This window comes from Mustela lutreola, chromosome 13 (assembly GCF_030435805.1).
Source record: "Mustela lutreola isolate mMusLut2 chromosome 13, mMusLut2.pri, whole genome shotgun sequence".
Taxonomy (NCBI): Eukaryota; Metazoa; Chordata; class Mammalia; order Carnivora; family Mustelidae; genus Mustela; species Mustela lutreola.
The window spans coordinates 14,364,609-14,387,672 of record NC_081302.1 but is presented as its reverse complement, the minus strand read 5'-3'; the positions used below and the strand labels follow the sequence as shown (position 1 = coordinate 14,387,672).

At 40.2% G+C, this 23,064-nt stretch overlaps 1 protein-coding gene across 2 annotated transcripts in view; it reads right to left on the bottom strand.

Moving 5' to 3' along the window:
* The window catches only part of UGGT2 (UDP-glucose glycoprotein glucosyltransferase 2), a 192,698-nt gene extending 191,226 nt beyond the window's left edge, over window positions 1–1,472 (bottom strand). For both annotated transcript variants that reach the window (XM_059144382.1, XM_059144383.1), the window contains exon 1: window positions 1,209–1,472. In XM_059144382.1, the coding sequence (XP_059000365.1) occupies window positions 1,209–1,360 (152 nt within the window). In that variant the 5' untranslated portion in view covers window positions 1,361–1,472. The remainder of the gene's footprint in view (window positions 1–1,208) is intronic.
* Between the last annotated feature and the right edge of the window lie 21,592 nt (window positions 1,473–23,064).

The window sequence follows — 23,064 nt, the reverse complement described above, 5'->3', positions numbered from 1 at the left end:
TTAGTCCTGCAACTCAACCAGAGAGAAACTCATCATATCCGCTCTGGCTTTTCTCCAAAGGCTCTCGTTCCAAACTATCCCTCCAAGCTTTCTCAGTCTCCAAAAAATAGCGTCCCTCTCCTTTGTTAGACTTGCCTGTGGTTTTGCCATAATTTGATAGTTCCTAATTGCAGTTCTGTATTATTCCTGAAAAAGTCCATTTTTGCTGGTAAAATAACTTATTTTTAAGCTTAACCAGTACAAACTAAGTTATAAAATAAGTCATGGGTACATAAGGCATAGGATAGTGACTAGAGTTAATTGTACTGGTCTGCATATTTGAAAGTTATTAAGAGATGTTAAAAGTTCTCAACATGAGAAAAATAAACCAAACTTGTACCTATATTAGGTGATGGATGTTAACCAGACTTACGGCTATGATTTCACAATATATACAAATACTGAATATTACTACACCTGAAACTAATCTGTACAGTTAATTATATCTCAATTAAACTGTTTTAGTATCTTAAATATGCAGTGTAGTGTCAGGCGATGGGCTCTTCTTAGGACCATAAGCTGTTTCTTTGGCGAACTGTCAAAAACTGGTGTTAAAAAGTTCATGCTAACTAAAGAAAGGAACTTTCAAATTTTAACTTCTAGAATACTAAGAGCAAAATTCAATAGCTCTAAGTTTTTTTTTCTCTGCAACGTGCTATGAACTAATTTCAGCGGAGGACACTCGGGGAAGAACTGAGTTGTGGGAAGCTGCCTTCTGCGCAGGAAGCCCAGGAGCCGATCGGTGGAGTCGCTGTGAAACTCGGTGCTCCCAGTACCGGCTCCTAAGAAGAACCGCTGCGTCCATGGAAGTTGCCTGCATTAAACGCCACACTCCAGCTCCCGCTCTTCCTATCCTTTTCGTAAACGCTAATGAAATCCAAACTAGTTAAACAAAGGCCCCGAAGTTTGGAAAACCGTGGGCGAGGCAAAGTAGGAACGGCGCGGGGGGGGGGGTGGAATTGGCAGGGAGTGCGGCGCACGGGGTCGCAGGGGATGAGGTGATGCCTCGACGCCCAGCACGAGGGCGCCTGCAGCCGCGGTGCAAGGAGCTGGAGGGCCGGCCGCCGGCGAGACGGGGTCCGAGGCGCCGGCAGGGACCCGCGAGCCCGCAGCCCCGCCGACCCTCCCTCCGCGCTGGGCTCGGCAGAGAGCGGCCGGCCCGCACCCACCTGGCCTCCAGCAGCAGCGGCGTCTCGGGCCACTTCGCGGCCAAGTGGGCCGTCACCGCCTTGGACGCCGAGGCCGTCCGGGCGCCGAGCAGCGAGAAGCACAGCGCCGTGGAGCCCAGGAGCAGCCGCACCACGTCCGCGGCCTTTGCCATGGCGCGGAGGGGGAAGCGCGAGCCCCTCGGACCTCCGCGACCACAGCCCGCAGCCGCCACCGTACCGCCGGCTCCTCCCGCCGCGCGGCCGCCCACTTCCGGTGGGGGGAGCTCGAGTCCGTTACTCAGAGCCGGGGCCGGGCGGGCAGCGAGCGCATGCGCGTCCCGCTCCCGCGCCGTCCCGGGAGCCCCCCGGGGCTGGATCCTGGAGCCACGTAGGTGCGGGCGGGGCCGGATCAAGTCTCGCCGCGGCCGACGCTCTGGCGGACATGCGATCCGGCCTCTGGTTCTCGGGCGGAGGCTGCGGGACGCGGGGAGGGAAGTCTGGGCTCCCGGAGAGCGAACTGGGATTGCGGCCGTCTGAGGCTGGGTGCAGATGCCAACATTTGGAAGCAAAGGCAGGGGCTGTTGTGGATTTTATCCACGTTTACCCGGGCGGAAAATAAGGCCCATCAAGGTTCAGTTGTCGACTTTATGGGCTTCTAAATTTTATTGCATATTAGAGTCATCTGGTAGGGCTTTGAGAAAGGCTGATGCCCGGTAGTAGTTAACCCACCCCGCCCCCAGGTGATTCAAGTGGGCAGTCAGGTTTGGAAGCCAGTGACCTCACGTGGAGGCCGTGTTAGAACGATGGGTGTTTGGGTGGGGGGGAGCCTGGGTGGTTCAGTCAGTTAAGCGTCTGCCTCGGTGAGCTCAGGTCATGATCCTGGAGTCCTGGGATGGAGCGCCGCGTCAGGATCCCTCCTGGGTGGGGAGCCTGCTTCTCCCTCTCCTGCTCCCCCTGCTTGTACTCTCTCACCGTCTTTTTCTCCCGGTCAATTAGATAAATAAAATCTTTAAAAACAACACCACTGGCTGTTGGCCTCACAGGATCTGGTGCGTGCGGGTGTTGGGTATGGGCGGGGTGGGGAGAGAAGAATTTGCATTTCACCTCTATCAGGTTCCCAAGTGATAATGATACTGCTGGCTGGAAACCTCTCTTTTTTAACCTTTGTATTCAAAAGTGGTCCACAGAGTAGCGGTCGCTGCAACATCACCTGTGAGCTCATTAGAAATGCAGAATCTCAGGCCCCACCCTAGGCCTACTGAATGGAAATCCCCAGGTTAACAGGAACCCCAGGTGGTACTGTACGCATTAAAGTTTCAGCGGATCTGGTTTTGAGGGTGGCCGGTGAAAAGACGCATGGGAAAGTCATAGTTGCTCATGTCATTATCCGCCGAAATCACACAGCTTTCCCTGAGTCTTGATTTAAACCAAGGACTGTCTGACCCCAAAGCTCAATGAGAAAAGCTTGCAGCAGAGTTAGGTGGTTTTCCAGTAAATATGATTCATCAAATCAAAACATTCAGTTTTATTTAACTGGGCAGAGGGGAGCCTCGAGATTCTGGCTCCTAGTCAAGAATGATTCTTTTTCTCTTCAGAAGGCTGTTAATTTATTATAAATATTAAAATATATGGTAAAGAGAAACAGTAGCCGGGAAAAATAGTTGAGGAGAATGCACTGATCCATTCCTTGTTTCCAGTAACTCTGCCACCTTATAAGGAAACTGGATCTCTTGAAGGTGCTGATCTTTTTTTTTTTTTTCCATTTCCATATATTTGCTTAGTATATGCCTTTCCTTAGAAGACCCTGCTCATTTTCCCAAATATAACACCCCCAGCCCCCAAGAAGACCTTGTTCTGGAACTTGTATTCAGGTGTCGCTTCCTAAGTCTACCCTTCTTTTCCCAATTGTTCCTACTTGTTATGATCTATCCCTCCTTCAAATCCAGTAAGCTCTTTATTTTCTGTCATATATCACTTGTTAGTCTCACTTTAGAATTTGAATACAATACTTATTTATTTCCCCTATTCAGGTGGTGTTTCCCCTAGGACTCATGTCTTACGTATTTTTAGCATCCATGGCAATAACTAGCACAGTACATGTTAATCGGCCTCAATAAATATTGAACAGTCCTTGTTTGTTTGGATAAGTGGGCAAAAAGCTAAGGCAATGAGTAAAGAGCTTCATTTCTATCCACAGAACATAACGTAAATATATATTATGAATCTTCCACAACTATTCGCTTTAATTAACTCCTCATGTCTACTTATTCTTGGACTGAAATTTTGACTAAAATTGTAGGATGAAAGAAATAAGATATTTACAGTGAATGTCTTCAATGAAAGCATATCTGATGGTTGCCAATTTTAAAGAAATGACTTGTGGCGTGAAGAGTCACATAAAATACACTATTAAAGGACACTCCTGAAACATACATTTATACATATTCTAGTATATTTGAGTTCACAGTAGGGAGGAATGCTACATTTCTCTTTTAAAGGACAAAATTAACCCAGTGTCATTTATTTACATAATTATTGTACATTTTAGTTTACATAGTATTTTCCTAGAAATTTAAGTGGGTTTGAAATATTCCTTAGACTGACCATTCCTAGGCTCATTTCTTCATCTGCAGAACAAAAGAATAGGACAAGGGGATATGACCTTGTTGGAGGAGATCATCAGGAGAGCTGCTATTTGACCTCAGGGCCGGACTCAGACGATGAGACTCTTTACTCTCTCTTCTGTCCTTGGAATGTAAGCTCTGCCCACTGTTCCCACATCAGCAGCCACTGCAAGGAAGCAGCCTTCGGAGAGTAATATTACTGAGACAATCTTCTCCGTATAAGAGACTGAACTCTGTTAAAGCCTCAGTATAAACTCTTAAGCAGCTGGCAGGTGAGTGCACAGATCTACTTGCCTTGCGGTGTCCTCGACCAGCCTTGTAAATAAGCTCCTTTACTTATTAAAGCCGCCATCTACCAATGTGGAGTGGTCTGCTTCTTTCTTCCATATCTCCTTGTCCTCTGAGTATGGCAATGAGTTTCAAATTTCACCCAGGGAACTCTCAAGGTTGAGAGCCAACATCGAAGCCTCTTCTATATGTCATATCCACGTACAGATAGAAATATTAAAATGCAAAAGTTGAGTAACTCAGAGATAGAAATATTAAAATGCAAAAGTTGAGTAACTCAGAGAAGGTCACTCCAGTTAATAGAGCAGCAAAGCAGTCTAACATTCATTATCAATAACCCTTCGGCACAGATCAGCTATGAAGGGAATGTGGTTCAGGGACACAATTGAATATTTTTTAGAAAAATGTTATTCAAAGTTATTCACATCAGGGTAATATGAATGAAAATTGATGATGATAGCAGTTTTCATTGTATGTGGAAGAAGTGATTAATGAGTGCTTCATAATAAGAATATTGTGTTTAATAACATAAATCATCTTGAATTTTTTTAGGTAGGTACAGCATGGACTATATTTATTTAATGAAAATAGTGGTGCTATGTGAGGATTAAGTTGCTACCAAATTACTATGTAATATAATAAAACTTTAATTTTCTCTACCTAAAGATGTGTCACAGCTGAAATGGCTTTTAAAAAAATATTACCCTGTAGGTCTTCCAGATTTCCTTTGCTATAACAAAGATGCTTTTCTCGTTGTTGGTTTTTGTTTTTTTTTTTAAGATTAATTATTTTAGAGAGACAGTGTAAGTAGGGGGAGGGGGAGAGGGAGAGGGAGAGAAGCAGACTCCTCACTGAGCCCAGAGCCCGACTTGGGGGCTCAACTCAAGACTCTGAGATCATGACCTTGAAATCATAACCTGAGTTGACATTAAGAGTTGGATGCTTAACCCACTGAGCCACCCAGGTGCCCCACCTTTTTCTCATTTTTTATTTGAATATCTTAAGTACAAGAAAATGTCCTACTCTTCATTTCAGCTGGGAAGAATGTATAAACTTACTTAATTTGTTATAGTTACACTCCCTAGCAAGATTATGCTAAAATCATAAATGAGTTATTGTTAAGTGTGAGTAAATTTGATCTTTGTAATTTTGCATATTTTATTTAACATATATTACAGATGCTTTGCAAATGTCTAACTCCAGGTCTGTTTGAGGAAATTGTTTACTGTAGTTTGTTTACTACAGTGGCTTTCAAATAACAAATTAAGTATATGAAATATGTAATCCTTTAATCAATTAGGATGATATAAAAACATGACATGTACTATTTAACAACATCCTTTTATACTTACATACATGGTCAAAATTTTATAATTGTGCATTCAAGGTTTGCTAAGTCACCATTGCTTCTACTATTTTGTTTTGTTTCTTTCAGAAAACACATAGGATTGAAACATGTTGGTGTCCGACAACATGTGTCCCGTTTTTACATCTTCTAGTAGAGGCTAGTATCTTTATCTGCACAAACTCATCAATTTATTCAAAATACATTGTTTGTCATCTGTGGGAAGCTGACTGTATGATATGTTAGGAAAGAATACTGAGTGAATAAAATGGTTACTGTCTTTAAAGGGTTTATGGTGTAGTGAAACATAACAACGTATGCCAATAAATTATTATAGCGAAAAGTCAATAAAATTCTATGGAAGTCAGAAGATACTTTTTTTTTAAAGATGTTATTTACTTGAGAGAGAGAGAGCATGAACAGGGGGGAAAGGCAGAGGGAGAGAATCCTCAAGCCTACTCCTGGCTGAGTGCAGAGTCTGACTTGGGGCCCAAAGTATGGCTCGATCCCAGGACCCTGAGATCATGACCTGAGCTGAAATCAAGAGCTGGACACTTAAACGACTGAGCCCCTCAGACACCCCCAGAAGAAGACATTTATTCAGAAATCTTGTTGAACAAATAAACAAATAAGAAGCTTTAGTAACTTTTCTCGTTCAAATTATTTCATGGATTTAAATCGAGAACTTTGAGAAGCTGCACAAATCCTTTCAATCCCTAGGGAAGCATCTGATTCTACATCATGAATATCAACAACAAAAATAAGCATTTGCAAACCAGCTGCTTCACATTTATTTCATGAGCCATGGTCTCAAACCCTAAGTGACTTCCTCATTTGGTTGGGGTGGGGGGTAGTACAGTACATAAAAAGTAACTTATAATGAGGAGTTTTATGCGAAAAGACTTGGAGGACTGGCACATGACAATGAACGTGACGAGAATTAAAGAAGAAGGCAGTCTTGAGAAAAGCCTCACAGAATCATTGGTGCGACTACATTCTGAAGGAAGGAGGGACGACCGGTCTGCCATTGTCGCATGAAGGTGGCCACAGATAATATGTAAACAAATGGACATGGATACTTTCCAAAAAATTTTATTTATGGACATTCGAAAATTTCCCATTTTGCGATATCATGAAATATTCTTTTTCTTTCTTTCTTTTTTTTAAATTTAAAAATGTAGGGGTGCCTGGCTGGTTCAGTCAGAGGAACATGCGACTCTTGATCTTGAGGTCATGAGTTTGAGTCCCACGTTGGGTGTAGATATTACTTAACTATAAATAGATAAAACTTAAAAAACTAAAATAAAATTTTAAAATGTAAAACCACTCCTAATTCAAAAGCATTAAATGTATTTGGCCCATGAACCCTAATAGGCAAAATTTTGCTCTAGGGGAAGTTTTGCAGGAAAATTATACAAGAAAGAATTATTTATAGAATTATTGTTTATGATAACAAAAAATTGGATACAGCTGAAATGTCTATTGAAATACAATGACAAAATGTGGCTTATTCATTCAATGGAATACTAAACAGCAGTGACAATCAATGAGCCACAGATATGTGGACACACATGGATGAACCTCAAAAACACTGTCAGTACCAGAGAAAAAGCAAGTCAAAAGAATATGTACCCTAAGATCCTATTACACAGGGTCCAAGCACAGGTAGACTTAACAGTATAACCTTTAAGCATACACAAAAACTCTAATGAAAGCAAGGGAATGACTAACACAAAATTCAGTATATTGATTACTCTGAGTGAGAAAAAGAAGATGAGAACAAAGTTGGGTCTTCAAAGATATTAATAGTCTACTTCTTAAGAAAGATAATAAGTGCAGGTTTTACTTATGTGTGACACAGTTCATAATTTTTACAAAGTGGAATAAAAAGCCACAAAACGGATTATGTCAATGTCTTAAAAAATGATGTTTCTCCATTGCCCCACAAAATTAAATTGAAATTCCTTACACATATACTGTTTGACACACTTTTAGATTTTAAATATTTCATTGGATACTGGACATGGCTTCTTCATTTCCTGGAAGAACCTCCACTGGTGTGGTATGTCCTCTATGCTATTTAGAAATCTTCTTTCCAAGGGTGCCTGGGTGACTCAGTCGGCTAAGCACCTGCCTTTAGTTCAAGTCATGATCTCAGGGTTGTGAGATTGAGCCTGACATTGTGCTCTCTGCTCAGTGGGGAGCCTGCTTCTCCCTCTGCCCCAACCCTCTTTCTACTCTCTCTCTCAAATAAATAAATAAAATCTTAAAAAAAGAAAAAAAAAAAGAAATCCCCTTTCCTAGAATACATCAATTTTTAGAGAATCTTTCTATAAATATTTTATTTTCCCTATGTTTATAAAAAACTTTTTTGTTTAACACTCTGACCCCATTATACCCATATATCTTTGTCCTCAATCTCATTATCATGTTCCTTATTTTTTGGAATTACTTTTCATTTCCTGAGTTTTCCAAGCCCTTTAGTGTACTCTTTTATGTGGATATTGTACCTTTTAGCTAGAATTCACTTTCATTCTTTTTCATTTGGTCTGACAGCAAAGTCTCTATCTTTTCTATTATGTCAGCACATAGAATAATGTCTTTGTCACCATGGCTGTCTAGTCCTTGCATGGGGTTTAGCTTATAATAAGTGCTTAACAAATATTTATTAAATATTAAATGAGTGGAATAGAATTATAACTTCTCTAGAATATTTGGTTTTGCTTTTTTTTAAAATGTTTTCGATGGAAAGAATGTACAAAATGACTCTAAATCAATGAAGTTAATTTTTTAATGACATTTCAGAATTTACCTACTTTTTTTTTTGAGGCTTTCTTTTTTTATTAAGAGAGAGAGAGAGAATGCACATAGGGATGGGTAGGGGCAGAGGAAGAGGGAGGGAGAGACTCTGAAACTGGCTCTGTGCCCAGCATGGAGCCCAATGTGGGGCTTAATCCCGCATCCCTGAGATCATGAGCTGAGCAGAAATCAGGAGTTAGATCCTTGGGTGCCTGGGTGGCTCAGATGGTTAGGGGGCTGCCTTCAGCCCTGGTCGTGATCCTGGGGTCCTGGGACTGAGTCCCACAACGGGCTCTCTGCTCAGCAGGGAGCCTTCTTCTCCTTCTGCCTCTGCCTCTCTCTTTCTCTCTCTCATGAATGAATAAATAAAATCTTATTAAAAAAAGAGTTAGATGGTTAACTCACTGAGCCACCCAGGTTCCCCCAGAATTTACCTATTTAAACAATATCCCAGATATAGATATCAATATATATATGTATATTTTATATATTTATCTATATATATAAAGATTTAGACAGAATATCATTCAGCCATAAAAAGGAATGAAATCTTGTCATTTTCAACAACATGGGTGCAGTTAGAGAGTATTATGCTAAGCAAAATAAGTCACAGAAAGGCAAATACCATATGATTTCACTCATATGTGGAATTTAATAAACAAAACAAAGAAGCAAAGGGGAAAAAAAAAGTGCGGGGGAGAGACACACACAAACCAGGAAAGACTCTCAACTCTAGAGAACAAACTGATGGTCACCAGAGGGAGATAGGTAGGGGGATGAGTGAAACAGAGACTGGGGATTAAGAGCACACTTATGATGATGAGCATGGAGTAATGCGTAGTATTGTCAAATCACTAATTGTATACGTGAAATTAATATAACACTGTATGTTAACTATACTGGAATTATAATGAAAAGCTTTAAAAAAAATAAAAAAGAGAGAGAGATTGAGTTAGGCTCTTTTGATCATTCCTGAAAAGAGTAGTCTACACTATTTTTTCTCATGAAACTGTAAAAAAGCAGCCTGACGCTGTTTACGACAGCTTGAAGGTGCCCAATCTTTTGTGTCTCTGTTTTGCCATCTTTAATGTGTGCATTTTAGCCTCACGTTACAGATGGTTCCGATAGCCCTAGTCATCATTCCTAGATTACCAGCAGGTGGAGGAGGAAAAAGAAAGGACAAGAGGCAAAACTTGGGTGTGTATAGAGTGGGCTCCACTTAATAAACTTTCCCAGAAGCCTCTCCTCTGACCTCATTCATTAGTTCTTTGCCGCCTGGCCACCCCTGGCATGAGGAGTCTGTGAAACGTACTTTGATAGCTGACACATTTCCCCCTATCGCTCGCAACAAAATTAGGAGTCTGTTGCTGAGGAATCAGGAAGTAATGTGGATTATGTAGACAACTGGTTGTGTTTGCTATACCCACATAATCTCTCTGTTTTCAGTGTTTCATTTTGAGGCAAAGAATTAGCCTGGAAACTAGAAGAAGTGACATTCCAGAAACCAGAGAACAATTTGTAAGGCAACATCAGGACAATGACTATGGGCCATAAGTAAGTATCTCGTAGTCTACTATAAGTACAAGAATGTGTGCTTAATTGATTGAAGAATCACTTGAAAGTCAAATTGCAGGACGTTAAGAAGCGCCTTTATTTTAAAAATACTGTAATTCAAAAGTAGCAAAATATCAAAATTTCGTGTTGATTGTTGTCTCGAGTCTGTTATATTTGCAGCTGCAAGTGCTAAAAATTGCTTTGTCTAAAATTAGTCGTATCAAGTTTCATGAGCCAAGAAAATTTACGTCATTTGTATAATTTTGGTTGGAAAATCATCCTGATCCAGCAACTGATATTAATATAATCAAATAACAATTTGTTTCCTTTCGAAGGCACAACTTGATTATCCTGGCCTCGCTAAAGGAAAGCCAGGGAAATGCACTCTTCCCGCTTACCCTGTCGTCTGAGTGCATTTTTCAGCTCTCTAATTAGGAAAGGGGGATTCTAGACAGGAAAGAGGCATGAAGGCAGTTGAAGTAGCTCATCAAATAGAGAACTGATTTCTTGTGCATACTGGTGATCTGAGAGGGGCAGAGAGATGAAAGGGAGGAGACGTTTTACGTTTAGCAAACTTGGAAAATCTTTTTATTTAATTTCCTTTTTGTGTCCATTCCACTGTAGGGCCCAGCATCATTTTGTTTTCTCTTCCCTCTTCTCCTTTCCCTTTCACGCTTAATCTGATATCATTCATTTTTAATTGAATGAGAATGCACTTCCGAACCTAAGCTAGAGTACCCAGGGTTCTATTTGCAGGAGCAGGTCTGTCTGTTCAAAGGTCATTCACTTCCCCCGGCTGCAACTATGCCAGAAGAAAAAGAGACACGGGCATGACTCAAGGGGGCACAGGTTATTCGGCTTAACAAGGTCCCTGCTTTATCCATCCTTAGCTTCCCCGTAGCTCAGACTTCTCTCCTCAAATCAACCCCTTTAGCTCAGTGATCCTGCCGCCTCCCTCCAACTGAATAACGACTCTCTAGACTAGCCCTTTGGTCTCCTGTCCCAGAGAGTTTCTTATTTTGAATCATTTGGTATCCAGAACATCTGGGGATCTACCTTCTAAAGACAAGAGGGGTGCACGTGGAGGTACTTCTCAGAAGCATCACTGCGGGGCTAGGCAATAGGTAAAAACAGACCAGAAGCGACATTATGTCCAGGTGGGCAACGTCAGTCATGGGCAGTAAAATTTCCCGGCAGTTGGCTGCTGGGGAGCTGGATGCTAGGACCAAAGCATTTTAGTGCATTTGTTCACATATTAACATATATGAGTATAATAATGAAGATTAACCTGCCAGTGTGGGCACTTCATGGATACCCAAAAAACAACACAGAGAAGATAAGAACTCTAAGAACAATAGCACTGACTCAGGTGAGCGTCTCATTGTTTTTTTACTTCATTGTAATGCCTCACAAGAAGCATATGTAAAACTACATAAGTAAAATAATGTATAAAAACAATGCCTCATGTATGCCTCGTACATGGTAGGCACAGAAAATGCAAATCTATTATTGAATATATTATTGTGTTATTATGTGTCACATTATATTATTATTATATTATAATGCCTTATATCATTTTATCATTACTAGGTGCTTTCAGAGATTGTCTTTGTTTCTTATTATTATAACTTTAATGTTCATGTAGCCAAATTTTCTGTTCATACATTTCCCAAACTGGTGGGAATATTTGTGTGGATTTTTATTAAATGCTCTTGGAAATTGTAAGTCATCTCTTCACCCAAAATTTGTGTTCCAAGTTTCTGTAATTTGAAATGTCAGAACGATTTCTGCCGTGGACTCAGAAGGTATCTCTCTGCCTACCCGTTTCTCTGCTGTTTTGTCTGGATTTAGAGTTAAGCATTTGGCTTTCATTTTTATCTCTAATTCAGCCAGGCTGGAAGCGTTGACTAGTAATACCAGCTGGCACGGAGTTGAGCCTGTATCAGCATATTGATGTTCCTGCATCAGCATATTGATGATAGCGACACCAAAATGTCTCTCTGTCTCATGAAACTGCCTCACACAGGCATTAAGCAAGCATGGTGACAAAGGGGATTTGACGGGACTCATCCCCTAAAGTGGATGGATGGCTGCCCATTGGAAGAGAGAATGTTTACAGTGAGGTGATGCATTAACATCACAATATGAAACCAATCAGTAGATCCCAGCTACCCGTAATCCAGATAAGGATGAGTATGTGACTTTCTGCTTGTTGTCGAAGATTAACTATTGGGACCAGAATACTTTGATTCTGAATGTAATTTTTTTAAAAAAGAAACTCACCATGATGAAGACATTTAGAAAACATTAAAGCTGTTGCTCAGTTCTGATAGGATGATCACTGGCTTATCAATTATGTTTTTATTTAACTTTGTAATTGAAGAAAAACACACAGAGAAAAGCATCTACGTAGTTAAACAAGTCAATGAATTTTGTACATCTACTGTATTCATGGAACCTCCACCCAGATAAAAAAATGGTACATACTGATGGTGCTTCTCCTGCCTCCTAGTAGTCATCACCTACAGCCTCCTCCCCAGAGCTAACCACTAGCCTGAATTCTTACACAATGAATTAGTTTTATCTAATTTTGAGCCATATTTCTATGCTACTTTTGAGAGTGGTTTAAAGTGAGGGAGTATATTATCAGACAAATGTGATAGAAAGATTATTCTAGGGGTGCCTGGGTGGTTCAGTGGGTTAAGCCTCCGCCTTTGGCTCAGGTCATGATCTCAGGGTCCTGGGATCGAGCCCCACGTCAGACTCTCTGCTCAGCGGGGAGCCTGCTTCTCCCTCTCTCTCTGCCTGTCTCTCAGCCTACTTGTGATCTCTCTCTGTGTCAAATAAATAAATAAAATCTTTTTTAAAAAGAGATTATTCTACACCAATATGAGTAGTAAACATGAGCCACAAAGGCCACATAAGAAATGATTGAAATAGTTCAGATAAGAGAGACCAAGTCAGTAGAATAGAGCTGGAAAGGAAGAAACACATTTTCACACACGGAGTATGAAGCGTCTGGACATGATATGATTTTCTAGCTTTGAGAACTGGATGAATGTGATTCTCTTCACTGAGAAGATAGAGATGGTTTTAGGGGAAAAGAAATGAGGTTGGTATTGGACATATTGAGTTTGAGGTACCATATAGCAAGGATACGGGTAGCATTCAAGATATTAGGAAGTCAGAATGCAAAATATCTGTTGGTAGAATGTCTGAGGGAGGGACGCATTAGAGAAATAAAGGTGTGGGGCACCTGGCTGGCTCAGTTGGAAGAGTGTGTTACTCTTGATCTTGGGGTCATGAGTTCAAGCCCCACATTAGGTGTAGAGAGTATATATATATACATACATACATACATACATACATACACACATACACACATACATACATAACTTGAAAAAAAAAAAAAAGAAAGAAAGGTGTGGTGATGAACCCCAGGACTCTGGCTTGGGCAAGTAGGTGAACATGATTGACATTCACTGAACTAGGAGAACTGAAGAGTTTTAGTGAGCTTGAGGCACTTGTAAGGAATCTAGACAGAGATACTTAGATAGTTGAAAACATGGGTCTGGGCTCAAAATAGGGAATTTTTTGAAGAGGATTAAAATAAAATAAGGTATTTCAAAGCACTCTGGAAATAATAGAGTGCTCTGTAGGCCACTATTAGCTATTACTTTTTGTTGACTCAGTTTAAAAAGCCCCTGATAGTGATATCCAACTAGCCCATGATTAATTGCTGGAAGAAAAACATCATTTGTGGTTTTGTGGAGGTAAAAGAAGACATCAGCATTTTGTCACTGATAACAATGGCATCATGCCAGTCTTTGAAGCCGTTTCAGCCAGGACTCATCAGAAATTATTCACCTGAAGTTTAACGGTGTGGCAATTCAATGATGTAAGAAAGGAATGTTATTTTTTTTAATTGGTTACTGTTAATTATGGCACTAAAAATGGCTTTGATTGGGTAACTTGTTGAAACTGAGGATCCTTCTGTAGTCCAGGGAGGAAAGCCCTGTGATCAAGAGAAGTTCTTTGCTGGGGTACCTGGCTGGTCTATTGGTAGAACATGTGACTCTGATCTTGGGGTTGTGAGTTTGAGCCCCACTTTGGTTGTAGAGATTACTTAAAAACAAAATCTTAAAAAAAAAAAAAAGAAAGAAAGAAAGAAAAGGAAAGAAGGAAAGTTTCTTTGCTATGACATTCTTATGACCTTCATTTTCAGATCCCACTGAGTCACTTAGGAACCAGGGAAACACCAGTAAGAAAGTTGCCTATTGCTTGAGTTGAAAGTATGTGAGACTCATTGAAAAGACCTGAAAAGTCTCGAGGACATAACAAGATGTTTTAGACAAGCACCATGTCTTTAAAATCCCTGAAGAGGTCATTCTTCCTCTTATAAGAGCGCATGGTCCCGTGATGCTTTAGTTAGTATGGAATCAAGACAAGATAGAAGAAGTAGCCATCAGAGGTTGAATGGGTAGAGAAGATGTGGTATATACATACAATGGAATATTATTCAGCCCTGAGAAAGAACGAAATCTTGCCATTTCCTACAATAAAGATGGATCTTGAGGACATTATGTTAAGTGAGATAAGACAGACAGAGAAAGGCAATAGAAACCTGGTTGCCAGTGGCTGGGGGTGGGAGAAATAGAGTTGGAAAAAGGTAAAACTTTCAACCATAAGATGAATAGGGTCTGAGGATTTAATGTGTACCATTGTGACTCTGGTTGATAACATTGAAATTTACTAAGAGATTAGGACCTAAACGTTCTCAAACACACCAAAAAGATAAATAGGTGAGGTTATGGATGTATTAATTAAGTAGTAGGTGAGGCGATGGGTGTATTAATTAATTAAAGTATTAATTAATTAGATGTATTATTAAGTATAATAATTAATGTATTAATCAATTAAAAGGATTAGTTAATCCTTTTACAGTGGACATATTTATCAAATTACCATTAGGTATACTTTAAATATCTTAACAATTCCTTTTTTTAATTAAAAAAATTTTTTTTGAAGATTTTTTTATTTATTCATTTGACAGACAGAGATCACAAGCAGGCAGAGAGGCAGGCAGAGAAAGAGAGAGGGAAGCAGGCTCCCCGCTGAACAAAGAGCCTGACGTGGGGCTCCATCCCAGGTTGCTGAGATCATGACCTGAGCTGAAGGCAGAGGCTTTAACCCAATGAGCCACCCAGGCGCCCAACAATTTTTATTTTTTAAAGATTTTATTCATTTATTTGAAAGAGTAAGAGCAAGCAGACAAGCAGGGGGAGTGGCAGGCAGAGGGAGAGGGGGGAAGCAGACTCCCTGCTGAGCAAAAAGCCCAATGCAAAGCTTAATCCCAGGACCCTGATATCATGACCTGAGCCAAAGGCAAAACCTAAACCAACTGAGTGACTCAGGCCCCCCAAAATAACTTACAATTTGTATGTTGATTACACCTCAATAAAACTGAAATAAAAGAAAATGGGGAAATAAAGACCAAAAAAAGGAGAACAAATTTGAAGAGGAGTAATAAACTGGACAAGAGAAATCATGGCTTCCTTCTACCAGTCAGACTACATATTCACCAGTCACTAGGCTGAGTGTTATGGATACCAAGTATAAATACATCTTTCCTTTCAGGGTTCTTACAGGCCAGTGGAGAGACAAACCTGTAAATAATGATCATACAAAAAATATTAATTATGGTCATGGAGATATAAGCAACACACAATGGGAGAATTGGTGAAAAGGGCACCTAATACTCTCAGTAACGAGGACTTCACAGGGAAAGTGGTATGGGATAAGAGTAGAGGCATGAGTTGGAACTCAAATAGGCCAGAAGGCTTGAAGATACTTTCACTAGTGAAACCAATGATAGCCTGAAATGAAAGATGAGCGTGAGTAATTACAGCACACAGAACCAAAAAGATCCTTGGATCCATAGTGATATTCATGAAGGAAGGCAGGTAGAGGCATCAATATTGGGGTGGCGGTGGGAGAAAGGAAGCCATAAATAGAGAGAAAATGAAAACATCAGAAAATCATCATGCTTGACTCAAATAGACTCATGAATAGTTGCTAAAACCATTGGGTAAAATGATTTTGGAGAATGGGATACTTGAACAGTACCAAAGTATCACCCGAGGGTTGACTTAACTCACTACAAAAGTAAAATTGTATCTTTACAACAGAGTGTAAAAGGGTAAAACTTTTACAGAGGACTGAATGTATCATCCCACAGAGTGAGATAGCGTGCTATCAGGTGCCTTCTGATGAGATGCCGTCAGAGGTACCCAACATCATTTATCAAGTATTTTTGGCTAAACTGTGAAACCCCAATCTATTAAAACCTCTAAACTTAACTTCTACTTTAGAGGAAATCCTGGGAGAGGAGGAACAAGGTAAACAACATCAAGAGAAATAGTGGAACAAATTTAGAATACGGCGTCATTCTACAATAAAACTGTGGTCTGCTCTTTTTGTAGGTTAATGTCTTAGGGAAGAAAATGGTGGCACCGTTCTAGATGAAGAGAGATTCAAGAAACAGAACAACACAGTGCCAAGGGGGAGCCTGGACTGGATCCCCATTTGGAAAAAACAACAATAGCAACAACAAATAGCTGCTAAGGACATTTGGGAGAAAAACAGGGAGGAAATTTGAATAGAAACTGGATATTCAGTTATACTGTAGAATTGTTAATTATCTTTTTTTTTTTTTTTTTAGAATTTTTAAATTTTCTTAGTTGTAGTAAGGAAGCTGGTCACACAGGAGAATGGGCTTATTCTTAGGAGATGCTTGGAGTTTAAGATGTCTGTGACACACTGTCAAATGATTCAAAAAATGTGTATATTTGGCAACAATGTCTTTTTCACATTGGCCCAGGGCATTCTGTGTCAGATCTGTGGCTTGCTTCCTGATCTTCTCACCGAAGACTCTTAGTGACAGCGCGCTCAGCCTGGCCTGACAGCAGATCTTTTGGGGGCCTTAGACTGATGTGAATGTGGCCCGTATTCCTATATAGCAAGGTGGTGTTAAGTGCCCCCTTCCACCCCCAAGAGCTGCCTGTTCCTGTCTGAGTCCATTCCTGGCCTCCAGTCCTGTGTCCACGGTGTAACAAATGATGCTCTTCTTGTCACCACAGAGCCATGTGTCCCAACAGACATCCTCAGGCTTTCTGCACTTACTGTAGGAGATAGTTCTTTTCTTAACTTTCTGTAGATGGCTCTCTCATGCCATGTTGAAGTGGAGACTACACCAGACTCCAGCAAAAAGAAGCAGGAACATTTTTCTGCATTTGCTGCCATTCCAGACCCCCCCCCCCCCATAGTGTCTAGGGGCAGAATGTCCAGAGAGCTTGGGAAAGATGTATCGCTTAAGTTCTAGGATTAAATTCAGCTTTAACCAGATGAGGATTGACACTCCTACCCCCTCTTACAATCAAATCCTTCTGTGCTTTATGTGCAGTAAAACAAAAACAAAAAGATGCTAATAACTAAAAGCAAAACATTATCAGGCAATCAGGGATATTTGAGGCATGCTTTGGGAAATACAATAAATCACACTCTGATTATAGCAGTTCAAATTGGTAGACTAAAGAGTATGAATTAAATACTTTCTTCTCAAAAACACTGAGTTTCTGGAACAGCTCATCATTTTTTGGATGTCAAACAAAACATTTAAGTTACAGCCGTTCAATCCTTGAGTCCATGCAATCCCTCGTATTGAGTGTAACTATGGTGAACATGTAAAAATTACTTTTCAATAATGCAAATGAACATCTTGTATCTTTTCCCATTAATCTGAATATGTAAAATTTTCGACTCAGTTGATTTACATGAGGTCATAATCATAAAACATCGAAGAAACAGTTTTAAAATCAATGCAAAATATAAAAGGCACACATGGATGAATATGTATAAAAAAACTGCAGCCACAAGCTATTAAACATATAATTAAAATGGATTTATTGCTTTTGGCTTTGATTTTTTTCCTCTCTGTTATTGAATCATTATGGGGATCCCTTGAGTTCAATTATAATTACACACATACACATTATAATGTTTCACATATATAAAGTACATATATAGTCTTTAAAGCTGAACTAATATAATAATATATATGCAAATTTAAATGTGTAAAATTCAGGTAATTAAAAATTATGATTCCCTAAGCAGCATTAACATACAGGTAGTTATGAATCACTGCATTGCACATTAAATTTATATCACAATACATCTCTCTGGCAAGGTGGATTTATTGGTGTATGCGTGAATTCCTCAAATTTTATAACTTACATTCTAAAAGGATGAGGCATAGATTTCTATGTTCAACAATTTTATTCTATATTTGAAGGCTTTCTTTGTGTCCTGGAGAGCTGATAGGTGCCTGCATGGGTTCTCCTCCTAAGCAAAGTAGACTTAGATGACTGCCCAAGGGTAAGTGGCTCAGGGACGTTTCACGAGGAGCCTCTTCCTGCGGCCACAGGTGAGGTGATGGGTGAGTGGGCGTCCTACTGAGTTTTTCCTAATGCGTAGACTTGTCAAAGGCCCGAGTGGGGATCAGAATTAAGAACTTGTGCAAGAGAGGACTAGGTTGCTCATTAGAATAATCATATTTTCCCACTGATTTTGAATGTGTGATTCAGAGAAGCTGAGCAGTTGGTAGAGGGAACAAAATCATTAAAAAGATGAAAATAAGACGCTGAAATGTGTCAATAGGGAATATAGCAACAAGGACTCATAAAATCTCTTTCCTTAAGGTGGTAGCAAGGTAGGCAGGTTGCTGTCGCTGATCCTAATTACCCTTCTAGGTCAGACTCATCACGGATTGAGTTGAGACCCCGCAACACATAGGTTGAAGTCCTCACCCCTGTACCAGGGATTGTGACCTTATTTGGAAATCGGGTCTTTGCAGACATACTCAAGTTAGGATGAGGTCATTAGGGTAGACCCTCAGCTAATATGACAGGTGTCCTTATAGGAGGAGAAGAAGATCTTGTGAAAACAGAGACTCGCAGGGAGGAGGCCATGTGATTGCAGGGGCAGAGATGGAGGGAGGCAGCTGCAGGCCAAGAAGTGCCAAGAATTGCCAGCAAATGACCCAAAGCTACAAAGAGTTAAGGAAGGACTCTCTCTTGCAGGTGCGGACACCTTGGGTTCTTCTGACTTCTAGCCCCCAGAGGCGTGAGATGATGCACTTCTTCTGTTTTAAGCCACACAGCGTGCGACTTCGACAATGCAGCCCTAGGAAATGACTCACTCAGGAATTCCTCCATCGGGAATGGCTGTCTGACTTCTGGATTCCAAGGTGGCTGAGCTTCACATGCTCCTTATTTCTATCTAATGCGAAGTGAGCTGATTTATGATCTTCGCAACGGAGACATCAGTATCAGCTGGAACCAGGAGTGGTGTAGTAGGCACAAAGCAAATGAAGGACAGGTGGGATTGGTTACGGTGATGAGGTGCTATTGTCCATGCAGTGCTGGACAATACACAAAGTGGCACTTTGTGGTGATGGAAAAGTTAAGCCATACCTGTTGTCTCTAGATACCCAGGTAATACATCCACCAAGGGCAGGTCTCTGAGGGCTTTTGTAACTCTAAAGACTAGATCCAAAGGCCTGTAGGGTTGTAGGGTCAGCTGAATTCCTGCTTAGTCCATACTTCCATGTAAAGATTTAAGACATTGGGGCAACTGGGTGGCTCAGTCAGTTAAGCATCCAACTCTTAATTTCAGCTCAGGTCATGATCTTGGGGTCATGGGATTGAGCTTCCCATTGGTCTCCTTGCTGAGCATGGAACTTGCTTGGGGTTGGCTCCCTCTCCCTCTGCCTCTCCCTCCCTGCTGGCGCCTGCTCTTTCTCCCCCTCCCCTTCTCTCTCTGGGGGGGGGGGGGAGATATAAGACATAGATGGCAGTGTTTGGAATCCAAATAATAAAAGAATCTGAGAAATAGGAGAAGTGACATGTTCAAGGTCATCCTGTTAGGAGCATTTTACTGCATATGAATAAATAATAAATAAGTAAAAGCACTCAACTTATTATGAGTCAGGCAAAAGAACAAGGAAAGAAAGTTAACTGTATGAAGTACAAAAAGATGCATTGAGGATTATATGTGGGAAAATTTAAAGCTGCCATTGGAACAAGATCTGTGCCAAGGGCCTCATATTCTCCACTCAGTGGGATCTGTTGGACTTATGAAAGACTTGTCCCTACAGAAGTTTTATTATTTTAAAGTAAGCATTTTGCTGAAATGTCCCACTGGAGAGTGGGACAAAAAAGATAATTTAGGATAATCTAATCTTTATGATCTTTGCAGAACAGGTCAAAAATGAAGAGTGTCTTATTGCATCTAATAATTTGGAAATATTCATGATGTCTTTGGGAGAAATAAAATTATAAGAGACATAGGATATAATGATCAAGTACTTCTTTGCTTTAATACTTTACGTAAGTTAACTCACAGAATTCAGTTCCATACTGTTTACCTGGCATATGCAGTCAGTTTCCTCAGGAGAATCTAACTTTTCCTTCTGAATAGAAACTGGTATTCAGTTCTACTGAATAAATATATTGAATAAATATATATAGTGAATATATTTTCTATTCACTATATATAGATCATATATATTAATGTATGTATATTCACATATATCTCATCATATATGTCTATATATATTCAATATTATATTGATAATATAATTATATATATATATATAATATCTATCTATCTATCTTACATATCTCTGGTGTCAGTCATTCCCTAAATGGAGGATACGAAACAACAGTAGATACCTTCAGTGTTGCCAATTACTGTCTTTGTCCCATTCCCTGAGTGATTGAATAGATTTGAATATTAAACCTAAGTTTGTTCTTGGTTAAGGAAAAGAGAAGATAAAGGATTCTCTGGTTTTTCTCCCCCCTTTTTTTTTTTTCAACATTTTATTTTTAAGTAATCTCTCCACCCAACATGAGGCTTGAACTCACAACCCCAAGATCAAGAGTGGCATGTTTTACCGACTGAGCCAGCCAGACACCCTGGTTTTCTTTTGACAGAATACAAATCCTTCCAATTTCTATCCTCTCTCCTTTGCCCCCATATCAAGAGCCAGCAAACAAACCAGTAAGCAAAAAGGCTCAAACGAAAAGCTTCTGTGCTTCTTGTACATCTTCCAATGTTACACAGGGATTAGTCCCACACCCAAAACGAGTTTTTCCTTCTTCACTGAGGAAAGACAAATATTGGTCATGCTAACTGGTCAAAGATAGGCGAGAGAGGAAAAAAAGGAAAACAGACATTTATCAAAGGACACAACTCTTCTAACCTGTTCAATCCCACTGATTTATGGGGAGGACTATCTCCATGTTACAGAAGCAAAGATGTTTATTTAGTCTATCAAGACCACTCAGCCAGTGGCAGAGACCTGTTCTGATTCCAGGGCAGGTGCTTTTCCTCATACATCACTCAGACTCTCCTGTTAAGAGAATATCTGTTCACGGATAAGGTGGTTTTTGCTTCACACTTCCCACAAATACCCTGTTGTCTTCAGATCTTCCTGTAGCTAAGACCCCTTTTCTTAGAATAGTTATGCACACACTCACTATAAGTCATAAAAGTGACAGCAGTCTGCTAATTGCTGAGTCCCAAATTTCCTAGGTGTCTTTGATATTCGTAATAAGTTCACTTTTGCCAAGAGATGCTTCTTATTTGAAACAATGATGATAACGAATAATGATAAAGGACCCATTAAAGCTGTCTCAAATTTGTTATTATATAAAGCACTCTCTTTAAGTTTGGAAAATCCATATTTCCAAATGGATGTGTAAATTCTTTAGTAAGCTGATCTTAGAAAAGGAAATAGACCATTATTTAATCAACAAACATAATGTACACTTTGCTATTTTAATTTCACCATTTCTACTTTCTCTTTTGCTTATTAATCAAAAACTATTCTGTTTCTTGGCTTGGAGGAGATGTTGCTAACAAAATGTACGGTAATTGTTTAGAAGTGATTTTCTCCAGAGATCCGGGAAGCTTAAGTAGTTGAGTTTCCTATTACTTTCTGCCCCTTGGGCTTTACATTAGTTCTGCACTGACTTTCTTGTCCTGTGTATTTGTAAGAGTAAACGATTAGGTAGGAGAGGCTCCAGGGGACTGTTCTTGGCAGTAGCAGGGTGTGCTTAACTACCTTCTCCTTGCATGCACCTGATGCTGTCGGTTATTAACAGAGTTTGTGGGAATCAATGGCCACAATATCTCTTTGCTTAATAGGTGCCCGCAAAGGAAAAAAAAGATGTAATAACATTTATCTGCAGGTGCATCGGATGGTCTTAATCCAAGAAACAGAATTTTGTAGAGTTGTTGACAGCTGTTCTACTTGTTCTATGTTTTCACTGCACAGGTTGAGCCATGAATATTCAAAACATGGTCTGCCTGACTATGCCACTCCTGGGAAAAATCAACAAGAAAGGGTATGTGTGGTGGAGAGCCAGGATCAGGGAAGGCTCTTGCAAATGGAGTGTTAGGAGGAAGGCATAAACCCCCCAGAATGATGGCACAGACAATCAGCAGAGGATCTCAAAAAATGAAAATGCGATACCAGTGTTGAAGTCATAATGCCCAGGGATGCGGTTGGATACTTGGAGGACGCCAATGACCTCCAATCCATCGACATAGTCTGAACGCTGGAGACGAAATCAAGTTTTGTGACTGTTTAGAGAAAACGTAAAGTGTAAGTTTTTGCATGCTTGTCCTACTATGTTTCTAGAGAAGAAATGACTCACTTTTCTTTTCTTCCTCTTTTTTCTTTTTCTTCTCCATTTCTTCATTTCTCTCTTCTCCTTATCTTTCTCTTTCTCTTTTTTCTCAAGCTACTAGGCTTTCTTTGCTGCTGTGTGGGAAGAAAAATTGGAGAAAACAAAAGCCAGATGGCTCTCCATGATAAAAAGGGAAGGGAATGTTCAGTAGGAAAAAGATCTGGTTGAGGGATTGGAGGCTGGAGGGGTGGTGGCCAGCAAGGGGAGGGGGAAGAGAAGGGGAGGTCTGCAGAATTGTGGAGCCAAGTGGTACATGGGACTTCTGGAGGAGAGGAAATGGATAATAAAGATTCATTGCTATGGAATGCATAATGTAATCCTTATGTCTCTATTTCCAACGAAATCCTGGAAAGGTCAGGTGTGTGTGTGTGTGTGTGTGTGTGTACCATCTGTTGTATCAACACACGTGGCTCAGCATTAGGTAAGAGCAGAGCTAACCTACTAAGACCCAGAGA